General features: G+C 48.2%; 1 protein-coding gene across 2 annotated transcripts in view; it reads left to right on the top strand.

The window, feature by feature from the left end:
• CORO1C (coronin 1C) overlaps nt 1–19,357 on the top strand; it is a 78,576-nt gene that overhangs the window by 52,266 nt on the left and 6,953 nt on the right. For both annotated transcript variants that reach the window (XM_041003633.1, XM_041003634.1), the window contains exons 4-7: nt 13,065–13,194; nt 16,136–16,317; nt 17,282–17,401; nt 18,140–18,244. In XM_041003633.1, coding sequence (XP_040859567.1) covers nt 13,065–13,194; nt 16,136–16,317; nt 17,282–17,401; nt 18,140–18,244 — 537 coding nt within the window. The remainder of the gene's footprint in view (nt 1–13,064; nt 13,195–16,135; nt 16,318–17,281; nt 17,402–18,139; nt 18,245–19,357) is intronic.

The following is a 19,357-nucleotide window of genomic DNA, read 5'->3' as shown; positions in this document are numbered from 1 at the left end:
CCATGTGGGAATGTGGCACCATAGGTGAGGATTAACTGGCTATTGCACCGTGCTGGCCCCTTGATTATGATCTTTAGCTTTGAATCATGAATCATGATTATTGGTGTGGATCATTTTCTGATACTGGCCCAACATAATGTTGGAAAGCGTAGACGTAAGCACAGCGGGTACCGCTGCCCCTGGAATCAGGACAGATGAGCCTTTGTAAATCTGTGCAGTCTTGCACACCTCAGGTACAGTGCATGGAGAACTGCTCCTTCATTTTCCTGTCTGTGTCTATGGACTGAAACGTTGTTTGGTGTGCTTGATCAATTAAAATCTTTTTCATGAACACAAGCTAATTCCTCAACTGTGCCATTTAAATGTTTACCCACTTTGCCGCATGAGCTTTTGGCTGAGGATGGCTCCTCCTGTGCTCTCGTAATGTTGGCAGCCAAAGCATATTAAAGAAAAACACTGCTATTTGAAGGAACGATTCTGTTTCCTGGGCCTTGCTAAATTGGTCATTTCAGTGGCCGCAGACATATTTTGTTAAGCAAAAACAACATTATTTAGACCTGATGCAAACATGTTAAGCTGAAGTTCGCTCTTGGTCTCTTTTTGTGGAAGCACGTTTGATTTTTTTTCTTCCTCACCTGTCATCAGCCTTGCGGGTCATGGTACTCTCTAAAACTATTTTTTATTAGAAAACACAAAATCATGAGTTAAAGGTTTATTTTATTTACTTGAGAAGCAGAGTTATAGTGAGAGAGAATCTTTTGTCCACGGGCTCATTCCCCAGATGCCTTCAGCAGCTCCTCCTGGGTCTGTCACGTGGATGTAGGGGCCCAGACTGTTGGGTCATCTGCTGCCACTTTCCCAAGCACGTTAGCAGAGAGCTGGACTGGAAGCGCCCTGTCTCTCAACTTTTATGATGTTCATTTCCTTGCCTTTGTTTATGGTGATGTGCGTATAAATGTGCCTCTCTTGACACAGTGTTTTATAGCTTCCTTGTCTGTCTGTCCTGGACTTTCCCTTCCAACATGCCTGTTGAAGTGTGCTGACCTTTGCCCTGGCCTCGAAGCTGTCTGGGTTGTGCTGTCTGTGCCTTTCTGGTGCATTTCTGTCCTCTGAATTGGCCACACGCTGGCAGCTGCATCTGAAGTGCAACCAGATTTCGTTTCCGTACTTTTGGCATGTTATCTGCTGATAGCTCTTTAATTCTGTTTTTATCTTTTACCTGGTGAAATGTGTGAGGGCCATTTGGGTGGATCTTTAACATCCTCAGAAGATAACCAGTTGGGTTTTTTCTTCTTTATTTTTTAAATAAAAATTTTGGTGTATTTCTTCATGTTTCTTGTTTGTTTGTTTGTTTGTTTGGAAAACAGAATTGGAGATATAGAAATATCTTCCATATGCTGGCTCACTCCACAAATGGCAGCAGTATTGGGTGCTGGATTCCATCCAGGTGTGCCATGTATGATGGCAGTGCCCAAGCGCTGGGGCCATCTTCTGCCTTCCTAGGGGCATTAACAGGGAGCTGGATAAAAAAACGGAGCAGCTGGGACTTGAACCAGTGCTCCTATGGGATGCTGGCCTTACAGCCTGCCACTTAACCCAGTGCTTGCCCGTGTGAACCTCTCAGAGGTTCTTGAGTCCTTTGGAGATGAGCCCTGCAGTATTTACAGCCTCCTTGCTGTCTGACACGTTCAAAGGCTTCATACTCATCTTGCATCTCTACATCCAGGCTTGAGCCAGTCACTTCTTTCAGAGTTCTGGTTTCTCTGGCTGCAAAAATGGTACTTCTAAGATCATAGTTTAGGTACTAGGTAAATCATCATTACCATGGAAATCATTATTACGCAGTTTTTGCCTTTTTTTTTTTTTTCATTGCATTTGAAAGACAGAGAGACATAGATGGTTGGAGAAAGGTTTTCAGTCTGCTGGTTTGTTCTCCAAACGCCTGTGATAGCCTGGGCTGGAACAGCCAGGCTGGCCCGGGAGTCAGAACTCAAGCCACATTTCCCCCTTGAGTGGTGGGGACTCAGACACTGAGCCATCCTCTGCTGTCTCCAAGGGCAGGGATCCAGAGAGGACTAGCTGGACTCAAACACAGCACTCTGATATGTAATGTGAACATCTCGAATGGTCACCTAACCACTGGGCCACGTAGTGGATTAGCTATCTCCCATCTGCTAGTCCACTTCTCAATGGCTGCAAATAGCTGGGGCTCGACCGTGCTGAAACCAGGAGTTGGGCACTCTGTTCTGGTCTTCACATGGGTGGCAGGGACTTCAGTATTTGTGCCACCATCCACTGCTTCTCATTTACATTGGCAAGGAGCTGCATCAGAAGCAGGGCAGCCAGAACTCACATTAGTCCTCTGTCATGGGATGTAGTTATCCTGAGTGGCAGCTTCACTTGCTGTGCCTTAACATCCATTTCCTCATCAAGTAAACAGGACTAGAAGATGCGTGTGTGTTTAAAGACAGAGTACCTCATGTCCTGTCCTTCAGCACTGTGGGATGGTTGTAGGCCATGTTCATGTTCGTCTCTCTTCTTGTAGCATGGATGAAAATATTCCCACCCATCTCACTGGATTATCACAGCACATGAGGGTACTTCAAACAAATTGATGTGAGGGCCCAGTGTGGTAGCCTAGTGGCTGAAGTCCTCGCCTTGCATCCACTTGGATCTCATATGTGTGCTGGTTCAAGTTCTGGCTGCTCTATTTCCCTTCCAGCTCCCTGCTTGTGGCCTGGGAAAGCAGTTGAGGACAGCCCAAACCCTTAGAACCCTGTACTGGTATGGGAGACCCAGACGAAGCTCCTGGCTTTAGGTCAGCGCAGCTCTGGCTATTGCAGCCACTTGGGAATTGAACCAGTGGACGGAAGATCTTTCTGTATTTCCTTTTCTCTGTGTATCTGCCTTTCCAATAAAAATAAATAAATTTTAAGAAAAAAAAGGTTGACAGGAAACAGTAACATAAAAAATATTTTTTTATTTAAAAAAAATTTTTTTGCTCCAAAATATATTTGTCTTTTTATTCTATTCTCTATAGATGTTTTCAAGTGTTCTTGCCCATACAATAGCCTCTGAGTGAAAATATGCATTCTTTGACTTTATGGGAAGTACTTAGTTTTGTAGAAATAACATCACTGGGTTTTGTTATTTGCCCCAAGTTTTTAGGGAAGGGCTTGGAGAAATCCTAAAGCTGTGCTGCCCAGGAGACTGCCGCCTTCTCAAAATCCTCAAATATTGCTCTTTTATTGGTATTGCTGGAGTGAACATTTGGTAAATTAAAGCATATTTTGGGATAAATTCTTATTTAAAAAAAAAACAGCTTTGTGTATAGAGCTGGACATTATCGCTTTAGTCACTGAATGTCTCCCAAATCATATGTTGTTGTTAGGGTAATTGAAGCTTTTATAGCTTAGCAGTTGAAATGAAATTTTAAAGAAATACTTGATCTTCTCCTGTCCTCCCTGTTTCTTAATACCTTATTTTCCACTTTGCCCTCTTGAAGGTTGTAAAAGAACACTGCGCGCCAGATCAAGTGGTTTCCAACAACACTTGGTTGTTAACAGAAACGCTCTCTGTCGCTTCTCAAGTTGGGGCACTTGGTGGTAACTCGGGACCTCAGGGGGCAGTTACTGTCACCAGGCCTAGTTCCAGTAAAGGAAAGATGCCAGGAAGAGCCTGAGACTCAAGTCCTTACATGGGAAACCGAGATGTGATCCCCACAGTGCCAACTGAGCGGGTCGGAGTGCGTCTGCCTGTGTGTGAGGAGTCCTGGCGTGGGCCGAGTGCCACACGAGTACCTTCACAGACATCTGGTCGGGAGTGACAGTTGAGCCAAATTCAGCAAATCAATCGTGAGAAAGGATGACATTAACTTGAGAAACTGCTTTTTGAATGACTTCCAAGTCTGTCCATTAATTTTTTTTTTTTTAAAGATTTATTTATTTGAAAAGCAGAGTCACAGAGTGAGATGGAAAAGACAGAGGATTTTCTACTAACTGGTTCACTCCCTAAATAGCCCAAATGGCTGGGGCTGGGGCAAACCTGGAACTTCTTCCTGGGCCATCTTGGGGCTGCTTGTACAAATGCATTAACAGGAAGCTGAATCAGAATTGGAACAGTCAGAACTTAAACCAGTGCCCAAATGGGATGCTGGTCTCGCAGGTGGAGACTTAGCTGGCTGAGTTGGCTATGCCACAATGCAGGCCCCAGTACAAAAGCATTTAAGGGCGAGCATTCATGCAGTGACAGTGTCACTTTGCAGTTTTCGAGGAGGGAACAACAGTTTGAATGGTTATTCCTTGAACTTGTAAAAATGGCTTCTCTAAGCAACCCAGGAAATACATGGTGTTGACACAGTTCATCTTTGTGTACTTTCATTTAAAGCAGTGTTTGATGTCAGCAAAAGGCAGTGTGAACCCTTTTCTCAGCAACCACTTTTTCTGGTTTTTTTTTTGTTTGTTTGTTTGTTTTAAGATTTATTTTTATTATTATTTTTTTATTGGAAAGGCAGATATACAGAGAGGAGAGACAGAGAGGAAGATCTTCTGTCCGATGATTCATTCCCCAAGTGAGTGCAACGGCCAATGCTATGCCGATCCGAAGCCAGGAGCCTCTTCTGGGTCTCCCACGCGGGTGCAGGGTCCCAAAGCTTTGGGCTGTCCTCGACTGCTTTCCCGGGGCCACAGGCAGGGAGCTGGAAGGGAAGTGGGGCTGCCTGGATAGAACCGGCGCTCATATGGGATCCCAGGCGTGCAAGGCGAGGACCTTAACCACTGCGCCACCACGCCGGGCCCAACCACTTTTTCTTTCTCTCTCTTTTTTTTTAAGTAAGATTTATTTATTTTTGGATCTGATGCAGTAGCATAGCAGCTAAGGTCCTTGCCTTGCGTGCTATGGGATCCCATATGGGCGCCAGTTCATAGTCTAGCTGCTTCACTTTCCTTCTAGCTCCCTGCTTGTGGCCTGGGAAAGCAGTAAAGGATAGCTCAAAGCCTTGGGTCTCTGCATCTGTGTGGAAAATGCGGAAGAAGCTCCAGGCTCCTGGCTTCACATCAGCTCAGCTCCAGCCATTGCAGCCACTTGGGCAGCAAGCCAACAGAGGGAATATCTTTTTTTCTGTCTCCTCTCTGTAAATCTGCCTTTCCAAGAGAAGTAAAACTTTTTAAAGTTTTTTTAAATTAATTTTTATTGGAATGGCAGGTTTACAGAGACAGACAAAGATCTTCCATTCGTTTTTTCACTTTGTAAATGGTCACAACAAATGGAACTGGGCTCTCTGAAGCCAGGAGCCTCTTCTGGGTCACGTGGGTACAGGGTCTCAAGGCTTTGGGCCTTCCTCTACTGTTTTCCCAGGCCACTCGCAGGGAACTAGATGGGAAATGAAACAGCCTGCACACAAGTTGGCACCGTAAGAGATCCCAGTGCTTGGAGGCGGGAGTTTAACCAATTGAGCCATTGTGTCTAGCGCAGGAACTTTGTTTTGCTCCTAGATTTTCCAAAATGCTGATATAGAGAGAAAGATTGTTCATCTACTGGTTCACTCCTCAAGTGGCTGTAACTGAGCACATCTGAAGCCGGGAGCCAGGAGCTTTTTTCAGGTCTTGCACACTGGTGCAGAGTTCCAAGGCTTTGGATCGTTCTCTGCTGCTTCCCCAGGCCACAAACAGGGAGCTGGAAGAAGTAAAACAGCTGGGGTATAAACAGCTAGGGTGCCCATATGGGATCCCAGGCATGCAAGGCAAGAATTTAGCTACCAGACTATCGTGCCAGGGTCCTAAAGTTCTGTTTAGTGAATGCTGTTGACTCAACCTTGTTAATATCTATAGAGTAATGATCAAACACATGTGCCAAAAGTGACTAGTTCAGAGCAGGCATTTGGGCAGGGTTAGACACTGCTGGTAACACCCACATCCCTTCCTGGAGTGCCTGGCTTTGATTCCTGCCTCGTTTTCCAGTTCTTGCTCCCTGCTAATGCACACCCTGGGGACACAGCTTGTGATGGCTCCAGCGCTTTAGTCCCTGCCACCCTCATGAGAGATTGTAAAGGAATTCTGGGCTACTGTCTCTCTCTGCCTTGTAGGAACAATGGCCAGTTCAGAAAATGGGATTGTTGTGTTGTTTCTTCCAGAGTTTGGGAGAGGAAGCCATCTTGTAAGTCTGGTGGTCTTCACTGTCCCCAGCTTTATGTCTTGTACAGTTCCAATTGAACGCTTTCCCCATTTGTCTAAAACAGCTTGTCTCCCACAGTCATCAGCCAGAATCTTACTCATCAGCCCCATCTTACTCATCATCTCACTCATCTACAGTTGTAAATCTTTCCAGTATTATTTTTGCCTTGAAATGGAAATGGGAAAGGCACGTGGTTCCTCTGAGTCAGTCCTCCAGCAGGATTTCTTCAGGAATTCCACTGTGCACGAAGACCGTTGGTCTGTGGATGCTGAAACCTTGGCTGAGCAGAGTCTAGCACTCAGGCCTTGACTTTGCCAAGCCCAGCTTTGCTGTTGGTGTGTGTACACACACACACACACACACACACACACACACACACACATCCCTGGGCCAGTGGTAACAGCCAGAGTGAGCATGGGCATGGCCCAAACTCTTACTGTTGCTGTTCTGAGCCTCCATGTATGTGATTGGATCTCATCATTGTGACAGCACCATGAGATAAGAGAATGGTCCATCTTGCACCCTAGGAAATGGGCCCTGAGAATAGTGGTGTTGTCAGAGGTCACTCAGCTGGTGAGGATCACAGCCAGCTGTGGAGCAGGCTCTTTGCCCTCCAGGCAGCACTGGGTGAAATGCTTCTTGCCATTTGTCCCAGTGACCCCCATGTCTGCACAGTCATCCACGTCTCTGCTCCCACAGGAGCCTGGTCATTCTGACATGTCGGTCAGTATCCCAAGTCTGCACCATGTACCATGTGGCGCTGGTGCTCTCTGGTCTCTGAGCCTCTAAGCTGGCAGGCCCATCTTTAGAAGGAGCAGGCAGCTGTGGAGAGGCCAGAGGTCACATGGTGCCAGGCCTTGGAGAAGGGTGTGTGCCTGTGCAGGTGGGCTCCGTGATCCTTCATGTCCTCAGTGGAGAGCAGCCTCACCCTCACTGGTCAGCAGACCGCAGGCTCTGTTCCTTTCTGTTTTGCTTCCCAGGCAGTTCCAGTCGTGTCCTCCCCACAAGGCCCGTGCTTGCCTGAGGTGTTGCCTCTTACTCTGGTGCTAGTCCCTTGGCTCAAGACTATGGCCATCCTCCATTGTTTTCCTAAGCCATAAGCAGGAGCTGGATCAGAAGTGGAGCAGCCAGGATGCAAACTGGTGCGCATATGGGATGCCAGCCCTGCAGAAAGAGGCTTAAGCTACTATACCATGGCACCTGCCCTTCCTTCCTTGATTTAACCCCTGCTCATCCTTTGGTTTCCTCCCCAGGGAACCCTACTGGGTGGCCCATCCTGAGTTATTAGCAGGGAGGTAACCCCAGGACATTTACATTCTTACTCAGTGTTTGCCTTTGCCAGCATGGCATGGCTTACACTGTGTGGTTTCCTGGCAAATAAAATAATGACAATAGCTGGCACTAACCACATGTCTGCCATGTGCTGGGCAGTATTCTGCATGTGTTAGGTTCCTGTTGGCGCAGCAGCCTTCCAACCACTGAGCCATAGACAAATGTGCTCTTTTTTTTTTTTTTTTAAGATTTATTTATTTATTGGAAAGTCAGATATACAGAGAGGAGGAGAGACAGAGAGGAAGATCTTCCGTCCGATGATTCACTCCCCAAGCGGCTGCAACGGCTGGTGCTGCGCCAATTCGAAGCCAGGATCCAGGAGTTTCTTCCGGGTATCCCACACGGGTGCAGGGTCCCAAGCTTTGGGCTGTCCTCAACTGCTTTCCCAGGCCACAAGCAGGGAGCTGGATGGGAAGTGGGGCTGCCTGGATTAGAACCAGCACCCATCTGGGATCCCAGTGCGTTCAAGGCAAGGACTTCAGCCACTAGGCCACGCCACCGGGCCCAGGAGTAACTTATTTTCGTGTCCTACCTAGTAAGGTATATGTAAGTCCCCGCTGACCGTTTCCTATCTGGTTCTAAGCTTTCCTTATTGTTCTCTGTCTATCCCAATTTTTTGTTGTTTTGTTTTGTTGCGGTGGGGGGGCACTCCAGGGCGACCCCTGATGGTTTTTGCAGCAGACAGTGGGGATCCAAAGTTGGAGCTAAGTAAGGACCAGAGAAAGCTCCTCTTGCTAGTCCCGAAGGGAGTTTATTGTTCTTCTGTTTCTGTAGACCACTCAGGGCTCCTGGCTGTTGTTCCGACGCCATTGGACCCTGCGAAGAAGGATTTGGGCTTCTTCCATCCCATGTGGGAGATTTAAATGGGAGTGGATGACCTCAGAGTTCTCAGCCTCCGAAGGCACTCCAATTCCCTATGGTCTCCTTGGCAGTTGGGATGTAGTCCTTGGTGAGGATCCGGGAGTCCCTGAGGCCTGTTCTTAACTATTGCTCTGGACCAGCTTCACATTTTGGAAGCGCTACTTGTGTGCCAGGCTCTGTTTCAAGGGGTTCAACACGTCACGGTTGTCTCCACGGCAGCCCGGGGAGGTGTACGTGGTGATGCACTCAGTTACTTGGTCATGATGGTGCGTGACCAGGCAGGAGTTGCCACCTTTCTTCCTCACACGTGCACCTGCTCTGCTGACTGTCCAGTCTAATACAAATCCTTTGTAGTCACATGAGCCTGTGACAGGGATGGTGACATGGGTTAGCTGCTTGCAGAAGATGTGTAAGACTAGCTAAGGAAGTGGTTACCTCTGTCCAAAGTCAAATGAGAAAGGAAGAGTTCCCTCATTCTAAGTTACACGGTGACATTTTGTTCCAGAAAAAGAGGGAGCAGGGCAGAAGGGAAGGAAGAAAAGGAGGAGGTGCGTGGAGAAGCTCTGCTTTTGCTCTGCAGGCATTCACCAGTGGGGTTGTTTGCAGTCCTGGTGAGAAAACTCAGCAATGTGTGGTTAGGCTGTCACCTGGAGGTGGTGGCCGGTATTGCCCTACTTTCAGCTCTAAGACTTGATCTTGGAACTGAGTGGATCTGAAGCCAGGAGCTTCCTCTGGGTCTCTATGTAGGTGCAGGGTCACAAGGCTTTGGGCATCTTCTTCTGCTTTCTCAGACCGTAAGCAAGGAGTTGGATGGGAAGTGGAGCAGCTGGGACATAAACAAGGCTCCACGGGGATCCCAACTCTGTTGAGCTACTGTGTTGCCCCTATAGTTTTCTCTTAATGACTTCAGTCCTGCTTAAGTTTAGGTAGGTTCAATTTGGAGATGTTTTAACAATCGTAAACCCTTGAATATACAGAATGTGTGACAGGCTCAACAGAGTTGGGATCCCATAGGAGCCTTTTGTGTCCCGGCTGCTCCACGTCTAGAGCCACGAAGGAATGGTAGGAGCCGAGCATGCTCATGGGAGATGCAGGAGCACAGGCTTAGCTCCCCAGAAGGCGGGTTTATTTTGCCATGGTTTGCCTGATGGGTTATATTTAGCTTGGAGAGAATCTAGCTGGGAAGAGGGGTGACTCACTCCGCTCACGACTGCTTCACACTCTCCAGGGTGGCGAACGTACTGTCCTTCTCCCATAGGATGCAGAGCGCTCATGTCAGCCACATCCCTCCCTTCTGCCGAGTACCAGGAAACCGTCAGCTGCTCTTCTCCTTCGTGAGAATCCCCACAAGGAAAAGGCTGATTCTTACTTGTTCCACTTGTTGCACTGCTAAATGTGATTTTTCTCTGGTTGGTTCTAAATCTCGCCTAGTTCCTTAATTTTGTTTGTGATGGCAAGTTTACTTCAAGCTTCCTATTTAAGGTCCTGACTTCAGACCTCAGCCTTTTCGCAGACTCACATTATTTAGTTTCTAGTCTTCAGTAGGGTTTTGGTGCTGCCCACCTTACCAGTGGTCATTCCCTTTGCTTGGGACGCTCTTCTCTGTTCCGTCACCTTTCGTAAGTTTGCTGCACAGTCATGCAGGAAGTCATTGGTCCCTTCTGGGCTGAGGCTTTCTCCACTCCTCCCTTCACCTACTCACCTGCTCAGTGTCCAGACACGCTCCACTAGTGTAGAATCCTGCATGCTTTCATTGGTAAGAGGGCGTGCTAAGAAGAAATGGAAAAGCATACCTGAGCCTTAATTCACACGAGTTCTCATGTCTGTAACACACTCCTCAGGGACTTTCTGAATAATCGCAGATGTGTACTACAAGTACCACAGACAACTTTAGAATGTTTCCATCACCTCAAAAACAAATCCCATGTCCTTTCTCTATCCCTCCCACTCCCCCGCTGCTCCCTACCACTAAGCAACCACTAATCACTTCTGTCTCTGTGGTTGCCTGTTCTGGATATCTCACATACATGTGATCCTACAGGACACGATCTTGGGGGCCTGGCTTCTACTCAGCATTTATTGTCAGCTTTCCCCGGTGTTGTCACAGGGTCGGCACCTCGTTGTCCCCATGACCAAGTAATGCTCCCTTGTGTGAGTGTGTCACATACAGCCACTTCTGAGAAGCGGAAAGAACAGGTCAGACAAAAAGCACGTGGTCTTTAGTTCACTCCTGAGTGCCCACAATTGAAGGCCTGGCTTAGGCAAAACGTGGGAGCCTGGAGCTCCATCAGGTCTCCTGTGTCAGGAACTGTACTGCCTCCCACCAGGGAGCCAGAATCTAGAGTGGAGCTCTGGGATTAGAATTCAGGCCCTCCAATATGAGCTGTGGGTGTCCCAGGTGGTACCTTAAATGCTAGACCAAATGCCCACCCGCACCCTCACTCTCACCTTACCCATTTTTGTATATGTATATATATATATTTTTTTTTTAATAATTTACTAAGTATTTCTTCAATACCTGAGGTGGGATTTTTGAAATGCATACATTGCAGGGAAGATCGAGGTTTTTTTTAAAAGATTTATTTTATTATTTTTATTGGAAAGGCGGATATACAGAGAGGAGAGACAGAGAGGAAGATCTTCCGTCCGATGATTCACTCCCCAAGTGAGCGCAATGGCCGATCTGAAGCCAGGAGCTCTTTCGGGTTTCCCACGTGGGTGCAGGGTCCCAAAGCTTTGGGCCGTCCTCTGCTGCTTTCCCGGGCCACAAGCAGGGAGCTGGATGGGAAGCGGGGCTGCCGGGATTAGAACCGGCGCCCATATGGGATCCCGGGCGTGCAAGGCGAGGACCTTAACCACTTGCACCACCACGCTGGGCCCTATATATATATTTTTAAAGATTTATTTTATTTTTCATTGGAAAGGCAGGTATACATAGAGGAGAGACAGAGAGGAAGGTCCTCCGTCCGATGATTCACTCCCCAAGTGAGCCGATCCGATCGGCCGATGCTATGCCGATCCGAAGCCAGGAGCCTCCTCTGGGTCTCCCACGCGGGTGCAGTGTCACAAAGCTTTGGGCCGTCCTCGACTGCTTTCCCGGGGCCACAGGCAGGGAGCTGGAAGGGAAGCGGGGCCTCTGGGATCAGAACCGGTGCCCATATGGGATCCCGGGCGTGCAAGGTGAGGACCCCAACCACTCACTGCGCCACCACACCGGGCCCAACCTTACCCATTTTTAAATCGGGTACATTACTAGCATTGCTACATTACTAGCATCTCATTTGCAGCAGTGATTCAAGCCCCACCTGCTCTGCTTCTGATCCAGTTCCTGCTAATTGCTAAGGCATCTGGGAAGGTAGTAGAAGATGGCCCAAGTGCTTGGGCTCTGCAACTCCTGTGGGAGATCAGGATGGAGTTCTGGGCTCCTGGGTTTGGCCTGAACCAGTCCTAGCTATTGCAGCCATTTGAAGAGTGAAGCAGCTGATGGAAGATCTCTCTGACTCTTCTTTCCAAGTAAAATCAAAATCCTTTTTAAAAAATGTTTTCTGGGCCCGGTGCGGTGGCGCAAGTGGTTAAGTCCTCGCCTTGCACGCCCGGAATCCCATATGGGCGCCGGTTTTAATCCCGGCAGCCCCGCTTCCCATCCAGCTCCCTGCCTGTGGCCCGGGAAAGCAGTCCAGGACAGCCCAAAGCTTTGGGACCCTGCACCCACGTGGGAGACCCGGAAGAGTCTCCTAACTTCGGATCGGCATAGCATCGGCCGTTGCGCTAACTTGGGGAGTGAATCATCGGACAGAAGATCTTCCTCTCTGTCTCTCCTCTCTGTATATCCGCCTTTCAAAAAAATAATAATAATAATAATAAAAATAAATCTTTTTAAAAAAATGTTTTCTATTTATTTGTTGCTATCTACCTGAAAGGCAAAGCAAAAGAGGTAACTTCCATCCACTGGTCTGCTTCCCCTATGGCTGCAACAGCCAGAGCTGAGCTGATTCAAACCCAGGAGCCAGGAGCTTCATCTGGGTCTCCCCTGTGGATACAGGATCCCAAGGCTTTGGGCCATCCTCTGCTGCTTTCCCAGGCCACCATCCAGTGCCCATATGAAATCCCCGCACTACAAACAGCGAATTAGGCTGATATGCTGCTGCTGCAGTGTTTGGATGTGGTCTTCTAAGCTACAGCTTAACCCTCTTACTGCACCATATTGCCGCCCACCCTTGTACCTTCTTGCCAGTGTCCTTTAAAGTACAGGTTTTAACTTTGATGAAATCCAACTCACCTGCTTTTACTTTGGTAAGATTTGCTATGTGTAGTGATGTATGTTGCATATATTTTCATTTTCCAGATGTGAAGTTATTGACCATTTGTTTTCTAAACTGCCCCACTCCCTTTGTGAATCGCAAACCTGGCCAAGAATGTTTGTTGCAGATTACCTTTCCATGGCTGCTTCAGTCACTTTGCTTTCAGAACTTAACGACAAACTTGAAATCTCAGACAACAGTGAATGAGAGCTGAAAGGTGATGCTGTATGGGCTCTGTTGCTATTGTGATCAGGTTGCGTTTTGGAAGCAGTGAGATGAACGAGGCTTTCCATCCCGGTACCACTGAGTGTCCCGTGCAGGCGCAGTGAGTCTCAGGGTGACTGTGACCGCCAGAGGCCATGGCTTTAACATAAGTCATCTCTCTTCCCTTTCCCACAGGTGTGGCAGATCCCTGAGAATGGACTCACCCTTTCCCTGACTGAACCCGTGGTCATTTTAGAAGGGCACTCCAAGAGGGTTGGTATCGTGGCCTGGCATCCGACTGCTCGCAATGTGCTTCTTAGTGCAGGTAGGAGCCAAGTGGTCCTTCGTTGCTCCTTGCCTTCATTCTTTCCCTTTCTGTGTGTGAACCCCTCCACCCCCCGCCCCAGGGCCTCATGCTCATGTGCACTGGAGTTCTGCAGATCTTTAGGAAGGTGCAGTGACAGGTGCCTACATAAGTGACTTAGCGCAGAGATGGGGTCGTGTGTTTCCCATGTGGCTTGCCTCCTGCACACTCTGACCCTTTCCATGGGCTACAGCACTCGCAAGGGTGCCCTGACTGGACCTCAGCTTATGTAATCACTGCCCTGTTGGCGATGTTTCTGAGGGCTTACTGCTAGGCAGCACACTCAGGCACCTGGAGCCAAGGTCTCCATGTTCTCACTGCCACCACACTTGAGGGTGGCTAGGCTCATCTCACACGAGCTTTTTGCTTTGTCTGCTATCAGGGATTTTGTTTCCTTTTATTAAAGCACTGCCGAGGACACTCAGAGCTCTGTTGTCGGGGTGGGCCTGTTCAGTCTCTCTTGTGTATGCTCACAGCTGTTATGTCTGTCAAAATTTTACTGTCAGTTCTGCCCTGACAGTTGTCTTACATAAAAGCAGTACTGATGTTAGGAATAGAATTGTTGAAAGAAAAACAAAGTTGAAGTCCAGTTTCTAACTGAACTGATGATGCTTATTATTTATGGGGAGTTAAATAAGAAATGTAATGTCAGGTACCCATTGAAACTATGGACCATTTTTCTTTTCTCTCTCTTTTTTTTAAGATTTATTTATTTTTATTGGAAAGTCAGATTTACAGAGAAAGAGTGACAGAGAGAAAGATCTTCCATCCACTGGTTCACTTACCAAGTAGCCACAATAGCAGAGCTGAGCTGATCTGAAACCAGGAGCCTGGAGCTTCTTCCAGGTCTCTCACGTGGGTACAGGGTTCCAAGGCTTTGGGCCGTCCTCCACTGCTTTCCCAGGCCACAAGCAGGGAGCTGGATGGGAAGTGGAGCAACCAGGACACGAATCAGTGCTTATATGGGATCCTGGTGTGTGCAAGGCAAGGACTTTAGCCACTAGGCTACTGTGTTGGGTCCTGTTTTTTTTTGTTTGTTTGTTTGTTTGCTTGTTTTATTTTTTTCTTTTCATTTTATTTTTGATGATGTTTTACATAGTTGAGAACAACACATGCCTATGTGGACCACTAATCAGGGTGGGAAGGGTCAAAGACCAGGGGAAAGTGGGTGAGACCATTGTTTCCAAATGTTCTTTTGTATTTGGGGAAAGGGAGAAGTCAGTGGGTGCTAGGCCCTTCCCCGACATAGTCTCCCCTCTCTGTCTCAGCCTTTGTATGAGCTGGTAGAAGATGCGGCCCAGCCCACCCCACACCTTATTCTTGGGTGCATCTATGAGTGCTGTAGCCTGGGCCAGTCTGGCCTGTTCCCAGGCCCAGTGCACATGAGTGTCTGAGGGTTCCATGATCATGCCTAGCTCAGCCCTTCAGTACTCTCAGCTCTTAAGCAAACCAGTGGAAATTACAGTCAGTCAGGGGCGAGCCCACATATCCTCCCCACCCAGAATCTTCCCTAAGACCTGGTTCTCGTGCATAGTGGTTAGTGCCATGGCCCAGCCTAACATTGTCCATCCCCTGTTCTGACTCTCCCTTGCGGGTATTGTGGTCTAGTGCTGCTAGGTACGCCCCCAGCCCTTACTTTAGTGTGCACCAGTGAGTGGTGGTCAGCAGTGGTCAATGTTAATTATCCCAGCTCAGGTCTTCCATGTGGACAGGTGCATTAGTATGACCCAGAAAGGTCCTCTAGCTGCCCCTGTCCAAACCACTCAGCCTTAGCTCTCTTGCTTACCTGCAAGTACAATGGCCTTGTTGGTGGAAGTCCCTCAGAAATCATTCCTCACCTGCAACATATTCCCTTAGCATTCCTCCCCGATCACACACACTCATCCCCTTACCATCTTCCCTGAACAATCCACATTTTCTGTGCCCAGGAGCACATGGATTCCCCAGACCAGTCTTTGGAAACCCAGTGTTCCAGTGTGGTGGTGGGCTGGCCTGGAACTGTGCCCACCCCCTAGGGTCCCAAACTCTTGGCATGTATGCTGGCCTGGGACCTTACCCCTCCATCCACCCGACATCCAAACCCATTCAAAATTCCCCAAGCCCAGTCCACCAACACACCAGCTCAGCATGTTAATCTAGGGCTCTTCCATCCCTTCCTCTACCCTTCCAGGGACCAAACACATGGGGAAATCCCCAGGTTCTCTCCACATGCCTGGGCGTGGGCACCCAGGTTCCCAAACGCCCTCACCGGCGTCATTTCCTAGGTCCCCGCAAGCCTGAACCCCCAAAGTCCCCACGTGCGAGCTGGCTTTGCCAGAACAAAGGGCCACACTTCTTGTTTTCAGAGAGGTCCTGGAGCTTATGGGTGGGCTCCCTGAGAAGTGGTTTCTGAGTGAAGTTTAGGCTTTCCACTCGACCCTGTTTGGGCCTCTCTGGATCCATTCTCCTCCCCCTTTAAAGTTCTGCTGTGAACGAACAGGCTAGTTCTTATGTTTTCCTCTATTATTGTAATTTACCCTATTTTCATGTAATAATCTGTCATTCAAACTTTGAAAAGAAATGGGTTGTGTTCATTCTGATACTTGCTTTACTAGAAAAGGAAGCTTGAAATGAGTCAGGTTCACCAACCCAGTTAACTTGAAAACAGCAGCAGCATGGGATTCTAAAATGGTACAGTGTTGTGTGTGTTTGTTTGTCTGTCTCCTATGAATCCGAATTTCACAAGCTGTGTTCTTCCTTTTATGTGGTCATTTCTTTTATACCGATCTCTCCTCAGTTTGTTGACTCTTGGCAGGCAGGGCCTCTTACCATCAGCCCTTCCTTTTTCTGCATTTCTAGTCTTCCTGGCGGTGTCATCTTGCAGGTGTTTAACCTTTGGAGGGCTTGGTTGTGTTGATTCTAGGCTGTGATAATGCCATTATCATCTGGAACGTGGGGACTGGGGAAGCCCTCATCAACCTGGACGAGATGCACTCTGACATGATCTACAATGTGAGCTGGAACAGGAACGGCAGCCTCATCTGCACAGCCTCCAAAGACAAGAAAGTCCGAGTCATCGACCCCAGGAAACAGGAGATTGTTGCTGTGAGTGTGCATGCGGCCGTGGTGCTACATTGAGCCTATGCTTTCTCTGTGAGGCCAGGGGCCACAATGCCGCAAGCGTATGGGAGCTGAGAGCCAAGTGAGGCTTACACAGGCTTCTTGCTGACCCGGTCACGCCTTGCCATCTTTCATTGTATACCCAGTCTCACCTGGTGGCCCCTTTTCACAGGAAACAGTTTTCATGGTTCGCTAGAGTCCTTCCAGGTTTACAAGTCTGGATCAAGTGAGGCACACACATCCCAGGTCTCCAGGCTAAACAGTAAATGCTGTTTAGTGCTTAGCTCTAAGCACAGGCTCTCTTGAGCAGCTCACACTGGGCTCCAGCACCATGACTTACTCTGCCAGAAGGGTTGGGACTGCAGATGCTGTAAGAGCAGCTCACTCAGTTGCACTCAGAAGCCCATGCAGAGACTCAGCCAGGCTGACAGCCCCTCAAGTTGGTGCTTGCTAAGCACTGGAGACATTTGGCCTTGTGCAAAGTGCTTTCCCCTCCTGGAGTCTGCCAGCGCCACCACTCAAGCTCTCTTAGGAAATGCAGCAGAATAGGAAGGGGTTGGCCAGCCTGGACTTCTTTCTGTGTTGTGACTTGAGTAGAGAAGTGGCAGTGTGTATCCAGCCTCCAGATTATCACCCTCTGGAGAAGCAGGCATGTGGCAAGTCCTTTCATATGTCTTTGTCTTTTGTATGTGGACTTGGATTGGAAGCAAAATGAGGCTTTTGAGTTAAATCTGCACCTTCTGGCTTGCTGACTAGCTAAGGGAGGTGACCACTAAACTGCATAGTATCATTTGCCGAGGGTCAGCAGATTGGAGGTGTGGGCACTGACTGCATGTGCCCCCTGAAACCTCGGCATAGGGTGAGCTTGGATGCTGGGCATGTCTTTCCATCGTGTCTCACTTTCTGCAGTCGAAATGTGTACAATGTGCTTATTCGCCCTCCCTTCCAGGAGAAGGAGAAAGCACACGAAGGCGCAAGGCCCATGAGGGCCATCTTCCTGGCGGACGGCAACGTCTTCACCACCGGCTTCAGCCGCATGAGTGAGCGACAGCTGGCTCTCTGGAATCCGGTATGTTCCCCGCTCTCCCTTTTCCCATCTTCCCCATCCTCAGCCTTTTGCACTCACTTTCACTTGAGCATTCTCTCTGTTCTGAATGAGTCTTTGGGCTCTTAAGTAGATTATAGATTCTTAGTGTAGATCTCCAAACTCCAGCTTGTCTGAACTTGAATGTGATGCTGTCATCACCGAAGACATATAGTAATTGTGTTTTAAAAACACGATCTCTATCTCCCAGGGAAACCATTGGCCGCTTTATATATAAAAGAATGTCTAAAAAATGTAGTGTTTAACCTGAGTGCAAAATCCTATCTGATACATGTAGTATGATCCCAGTCCGTGTGTGTGTGTGTGTGTGTGTGTGTGTGTGTGTGTGTGTGTGTGTGTTGTAAGCCTACCGGCAGGGCGGCTAATTTCTGCCACCCACTGGCAGGATTACGGAACATGGGAGGATTTTAGAATTATGTCTTCTTTCGTAAATCATGTGCACTTATTTTACAATCCAAGGAAAGTGCCACATAAAAAGTCAGGAGACACAAATTAGAAGGGCTATGTCCTCTGTCACTACTCACGGTGCCATCTGTTCACTGGGGTGTCACATCCCAGTAGTGTTCCTACTGAGGTTCGCATATGTGGATACCTCATGCACATCATCCAAGCCTTCCTGATTCATGGCTCACTTTTTAAGTGAGGTAAGAAGGATATATAACACATGGACAAACACATATATATATTTATTTTTCCTTCCAGAAAAATATGCAGGAACCAATTGCGCTTCATGAAATGGATACCAGCAATGGGGTGTTGCTTCCTTTCTATGATCCTGACACGAGTATCATTTACTTATGTGGAAAGGTGAGTAGTGTAGTGCTGCTTGATTCAGGTCTGTTTACTCCTGTGAGAAGAAAAGTCTGCCCTGTAGGGAATGCATTGGGCGGTTTAACTTTTTCACTTGTCTGAACTATGTGTCTGTGTGTCTTAAGCTCGGATCACAACGGGTGGTGTTGGTATGTTTGAGGCCCTGAGGCTTGGCAGTTGGGCTGTTTGGTGCTGCTGATTGAGGCAGGGCCTGGACTAGAGTGTTGGGGAGTGCTGACAAGGGAACCTCACACAGACCCTTTCTCGGGGAGGGAGGCCTTTGCCGTGTTAGGGAGTGTTGCCTCCTGGTGGGTGACATCAAATGTTTATCTGTGTTGTGACCAGGATGCAGAAGCCTTCTCAGATAACCCTGGGTTAGCATATGTGTGCGTTACTTGCCATGGACATGAGCTTCTGGCTGCTCCCGTGTCTGGACTGAGCTTGAAGGCTGACGACCCAGCTGAGGTTTCAGAGAACACTAGCCAGGACAGGGTGACCCCATGCTGAATTTAAAACCCTTCCCCTTGCCTTGTGATCTCTGCCTAACCAAGCTCATGGCAGCTTCATTATTATTGGCTACTTTTTGTGGGTGGTAACCTCAAATTTCATTTTCTTTATAGGTCTGATTTTCTCCTCAGAACTTTACATATGGGGACTGATTGTGTATTCCCCAACCCTGTTAGCTGGGCCCTGGGTGGGCAATGTTGGCCAGGCCTTGCCTCACAGGCAGTTGTTAGGTTGATTACCTAGAAATGGAGGTCTGTGTGTTCCTTGAAAGCCACCAGGCAGATGTTAATAACTGAGCAGTTACCCAGATATTAACTCTAGATGGAAAATGAGAAATGACTAATAGATGCTTGGCTTCTTTTCCACTGCTTTGGGATATAAATCATGGAACAAACAAACTATGGGAAATGCTATTGGGGCATAATGCCAACGTAGTTTGGTGTGTCTACTTTCCTGTTGACGTGATAGGTATGCATGCATGCTACAGACAGCACGGCCTCCGTTGTTCAGGTTGGTAGAGCTGTGCCCAGGGCTCTGTACTAGACTCCCATGCTCCAGCCTTCAGAACTCCAGAAAAGTCCAATCCCTGTAACAAGATGGCTC

Source organism: Ochotona curzoniae, unplaced genomic scaffold (genome assembly GCF_017591425.1).
Source record: "Ochotona curzoniae isolate NIBS_2020 unplaced genomic scaffold, NIBS_Ocur_1.0 scaffold_274, whole genome shotgun sequence".
In the NCBI taxonomy this organism is placed as follows: Eukaryota; Metazoa; Chordata; class Mammalia; order Lagomorpha; family Ochotonidae; genus Ochotona; species Ochotona curzoniae.
The sequence above is the reverse complement of the archived record's forward strand: the minus strand, read 5'-3'. Positions and strand labels throughout refer to the sequence as shown.